The sequence below is a fragment of the Olea europaea genome, chromosome 19 (genome assembly GCF_002742605.1).
Source record: "Olea europaea var. sylvestris chromosome 19, O_europaea_v1, whole genome shotgun sequence".
Classification (NCBI taxonomy): domain Eukaryota; kingdom Viridiplantae; phylum Streptophyta; class Magnoliopsida; order Lamiales; family Oleaceae; genus Olea; species Olea europaea.
The window spans coordinates 3,946,141-3,950,676 of record NC_036255.1 but is presented as its reverse complement, the minus strand read 5'-3'; the positions used below and the strand labels follow the sequence as shown (position 1 = coordinate 3,950,676).

Genomic DNA, 4,536 nt, shown 5'->3' with positions numbered 1-4,536 from the left:
AAGCTTCCTTTAACTGTTATCATTAGTTTGTCAACAGAAATCTAGGAGAAACTACAGTATGTAGCGAGTAAAGAGAAATTTCTCAATTTCTAACTGGATTATTCAATCATAAATTACATTTGGCCCTATTGTTTTTGACTAATTATTATCTGGCTATATGATTATAAATTTTACATTTTAATTATGAAATTTTTAAAAGGTTACTATTTTCTATGAAATTTGTAAACAACTAACGAGTAAGCAAATATTTTGTAACTTCTAGTCGAGCAAAGATGTCATACAAGAGATGTTGTGCCCTTGTTTACATAAGCCATTTAGTTAAGTTCTTGCAAATAACAGAGAGAAAAGAAAGGTTAGACTTGCCTCAGCCTACAAGAAAAGCTACTGTTAAGGTTAAGTTTAGAATTGTAAGCATGTTTGGGAAGCATATATAAATGGTTTTAATTATAGATCTATAGAAATGACTTGTGGGTCTCTCGAATAAAAAATAGCTTAGGTGTCTATATAAAGTTTATAAATGAGCCAAACATTGGCTAAGTTAAGTTTATTTTCTGATGTGAATTTATCAAACATTGCTACCTTTCTAGTCATAAATTTGCTGGATGAACAGCTAATTATAACATGTGACTTAGTTAAAGAAAAGTTCCATTACTGATTGTTTAGAACTTGTTCTGGTTTCCAAATCTTGTTAGTTTCTGTACATTCCTAAATAATGCTGCCCTTTTCATTTTCTATTGATCTCATTTCCTTCTCTTGATGCAATCTCTGATTCTTCTTGTCTGCTTTGTACTAGGTAACTAGATAGGGGTTGTTTGAGGCCCCCCCCTCCCCCCCGGCCCCTTTTAAATGCATTTTGCAATAGTGTTATGATGGAGACCGTGTGGTTAAAAAATAAGGAAAAAATTTCGAATTTGGATATAATATTATTTTATTGAGGAATGTGTAGTTGAAATGAGGTCAAATCACTCTTCAATACTTTTTGATAGGGAAATGGGGCTCAAACAATGGCTTAACTTTATTAAATTTGACTGAAAGATTTGCATTTAGAACAAAGGAAGTACCAACAATGCCAAAAAAAATGATGGGGCAATTCTGTTCAATTTAGCTAAATAGTTAAACATTAGATCGACTCATTCCCTAGCATTTAGGTACACCTGTGGATAATTATACTTATGTTACAACCAATCAGTAGGTAAAGACAAAAGCATGCCAGAAATAGTCATTGCATTTCGCAAAATGATTTCTAACAATTAATTTGCCGAGGTAGGTAAATTGTATTGGTGTATATTAGACGACAAAAAGAAGAAGAAGCTGTTATTCTCTGAGGTAAGGAATTGCTTAAATAAAAACTCGTAATGGGCATAATAGATCAATAGCCCATAACTGTTCAATATCACTCAGAAATGCAGGAAGTCACAAATTGCTGCAATGCAAGTGCGCATTAATCATTGTTTGCTTTTTTTTATCTATCCCAGAATTCTTTGTATTGTTGTTGGAGCACTTTTGTCTATTATTACCTTTTACAATTTTTTTTCCCGGTTTCAATAAACCTAAAATATTCACTACATAGAAAACCAAAAATGGAGACTCAGGAAGTAAATTAAGAAAAGAGAACAACAAAATGAGGCCGTTGGGAAAAGGAAAGAACGATTAATTAAAATAAAAATAAAAAATAAAAAATTGAAGCACGAAATTGTTTTGATAGTTAAAACATCTTCCATTTAATAACTGTGCTTTATATTGAACAAAAAATTGCATGTTATTATGCCCCCTGTTTGGTCCCCATTACGTGGAAAAATTAATGGGTGGAATGGTATTTTTTTTAAAAATGAGTGGTTGAAAAAGAAGGAAATTTTTTCGATATACGTGTAATATTATTTTATGAAAGATTGTGTGGTTGAAAATAAGAGAGAGAAAAATGAAATGTAATGTAATGAAAATTAATGGGGTTCAAACGGGGGCTATTTGTTGTTCATCCACGAAATTTAAAATTGGAAAGATTGCAATTATTCAGAAATTCATGGCAAAGGGGTGAATTTATCTGTCTTGTCAATTTATTGATATCTGACTTCTTTACTATACTTTCGTTTGTTTATTATCTCATTTTCATATTCAATTAACTTCCCTAAAAAACTAGAAGGAAGAAAATATGTATTTATCATTAATATAATAGGTTCTCAACTGCTCAAATAATTAATGTATGTCTATAAATGTAAATATTTTCAGAAAATTTGGGCAAAGAAAGCGCAAGATGGACATAATATCCCAACTACAAGAACAAGTAAACACTATAGCCGCTCTTTCATTCAATATCATTGGGACACTTCAAAGAGATGCCCCTCCAGTTCGGCTATCACCTAATTATCCTGAGCCTCCCAAGAATGCCAATGACACGGAGGAGACGACAAATCTGGCAGAGCAACCCAAGACTATGAGTTCTGAATTAGTGAAAGCTGCCAAGCAGGTTTCTTCTTAGTTATTATTATTATTTGTTTAATATTTATTCATTCCATAATTTTATATAAATGACAATTAATAAGACAAACTGGAGACAACCATTCTCTTCCTCGCAATGCAATGTAGTCATTTACCAATTGTGTTATTTTCTGTAGTTACATAATAGTGAAGCATTTTTGTTGAAAGATGAGAGATGTGCGCATGAATTTGTTTGATTTCCGGCACGTGGTAATATGTTTTTTATTATTTTATTTGGGTATCTTGAAATTCTAGATTTTCTGGTTTCAAAAATTGAGCACTTTAGAATTTTCTTCAACTCAGACACTTGCACCTGTTATTGTAAGCTCTATGCTTGTCCATGTTATTTACATTAAAGAAAAGTATCTTTCTTTTTGTTGATTCTTCCTTTATTCCTCTCGTCATGATTCTGGTTCTAAGAATCTTTTAACTACCTAATATTCGTATATAGTATTCGTAGTAAATTGTAGTATCACATAACAAACATGTTTGAATGGTTAAATATAAACAATGGTTAGTAAGAATCCGATTTCCTGCTTCCATTTTGACGATTATCAGTTAGATGCTTTGCACCGTGGACTCCCGCAGAATGATCCTCTTAAAAGAGATGAGGAAAAAAAAAAAAAAAACTTTCTTTCACCTGTGTTTCCAGGTCCCTCCAGGCTCTAAAGGAGCTGGGCGTAATTTGGGCATGTGTTACTAAAGTATTGGGAGTTGGACCTATTCTCCCTTTGACCCATTTTCATCATTTTCCCGATCACTCCACATGTAGTGAAGTATCAAACCAAAGAACCAGTGAATACAACACTTCTGAGTTTTGGGACAAGTGCCTTGCTGGTGAACTCATGACAATTGACATTCTTCTTATATTTGTACTGTATATGAGAAGTTTACTATAAATTCTCACTGATTCTTGTGCAGTTCGATGTGCTGGTTGCTGCGATTCCATTATCTGACGGAGATGATGAGGCAGCTCAACTGAAAAGAATTGCAGAACTCCAGGTATGATGTAACCTTCTTTGTTGCTGATTAGATGATATATATTGTCAGGACACGCTTGCATATCACCTTTTTCAAAAAACAAATAGAGAAGATCAATTACCAAAAATAGTGCTGCTATAGTTGTTGTTTGCCTAACTATTTAGTTGATTAGACTTCAAATTATCCGCAATCGGCAATTTATGTTATTTTAGGTTGTCCTACTCTTCATTCTACTGGTATAAAGGCTGAAAATGAACAATATCCCGTATTTGTTTATATATTATGTAGAAAATATATATTGTGTTACAGATAGATGAATTTCTCTTTCCTACTTTGACTGCATCCCCTTGTTCCCTAATAAAACTCGACTTATTAGAATAAATTCACTGGGCAGGCTGAAAATGATGCAATAGGCCAAGAACTTCAAAAGCAATTAGACGCTGCAGGTAACTCTAAAACTTCTAATCTGGAGATTTCTATGAACTTCACCTGCATTTCAAATCCGTATGCTTGCTTTGGGCTGCAAAATAATGGCGACTCAACTTTCTTTTTTGCATTTTTCTGTTTTCAGAATATTGACAAACAAGTCGCAACTCATTTGTTCATTAAAGCAAATATTTTTTTCTTATTTACTCTTCAGGTTTATGTAATTGCATGTCAAATAATACATCATGATTTACTTGGTCAAGTAAGTAAGATGCTGTTACTTCAATGTGCTCACACTTATCTGAGTAATTTATAATTTCACTTTGGCTTTTGTAAAATGATTCAAAATCCGCTTGTAGTACACTAATACTAATACTAGACCTAATCATGTATTCAATTTGCTGTTATATGTTATCTGATTCATACATTATGTGCTGTCTAATAAATGCTGAACTAATAATTTCAACACTGATATACCAGAGAAGGAACTAAAGCAGGTTCAGGAATTGTTCAGCCAGGCAACAGACAACTGCTTGAACTTGAGGAGGCCAGAATGAGGAAAATGGACAGATGCACTCAGTTGGACTCGAACTCTAGTTGGGGAACTTCGGGAAACAGAACAAATTTTACATATTTCAGGTGGATTTGGGCTTT

At 33.0% G+C, this 4,536-nt stretch overlaps 1 protein-coding gene across 5 annotated transcripts; it reads left to right on the top strand.

Moving 5' to 3' along the window:
• Nucleotides 1–2,196: 2,196 nt before the first annotated feature.
• Nucleotides 2,197–4,536, top strand: LOC111368549 (mediator of RNA polymerase II transcription subunit 21-like). Of its 5 annotated transcripts, none has more exons than XM_022989850.1 (5): nucleotides 2,197–2,464; nucleotides 3,397–3,477; nucleotides 3,833–3,902; nucleotides 4,097–4,144; nucleotides 4,363–4,439. In XM_022989850.1, exons 1-4 carry the CDS (start codon nucleotides 2,201–2,203, stop codon nucleotides 4,129–4,131), a joined length of 450 nt encoding a protein of 149 aa, XP_022845618.1. In that variant the 5' UTR covers nucleotides 2,197–2,200; the 3' UTR covers nucleotides 4,132–4,144; nucleotides 4,363–4,439. The 5 variants fall into 5 exon arrangements, with proteins under 5 accessions (XP_022845618.1, XP_022845621.1, XP_022845620.1 ...); XM_022989852.1 differs by having other exon boundaries at nucleotides 2,199–2,464; nucleotides 3,851–3,902; XM_022989848.1 differs by lacking the exon at nucleotides 4,097–4,144 and having other exon boundaries at nucleotides 2,200–2,464; nucleotides 4,363–4,530.

Coding starts and splice junctions, on each gene's coding strand:
- LOC111368549 (XM_022989848.1), top strand. CDS start 2,201: ATGTCTATAAATGTAAATATTTTCAGAAAATTTGGGCAAAGAAAGCGC. Junction 2,465..3,396: donor TAGTGAAAGCTGCCAAGCAG/GTTTCTTCTTAG, acceptor ATTCTTGTGCAG/TTCGATGTGCTGGTTGCTGC. Junction 3,478..3,832: donor AAAGAATTGCAGAACTCCAG/GTATGATGTAAC, acceptor TCGACTTATTAG/AATAAATTCACTGGGCAGGC.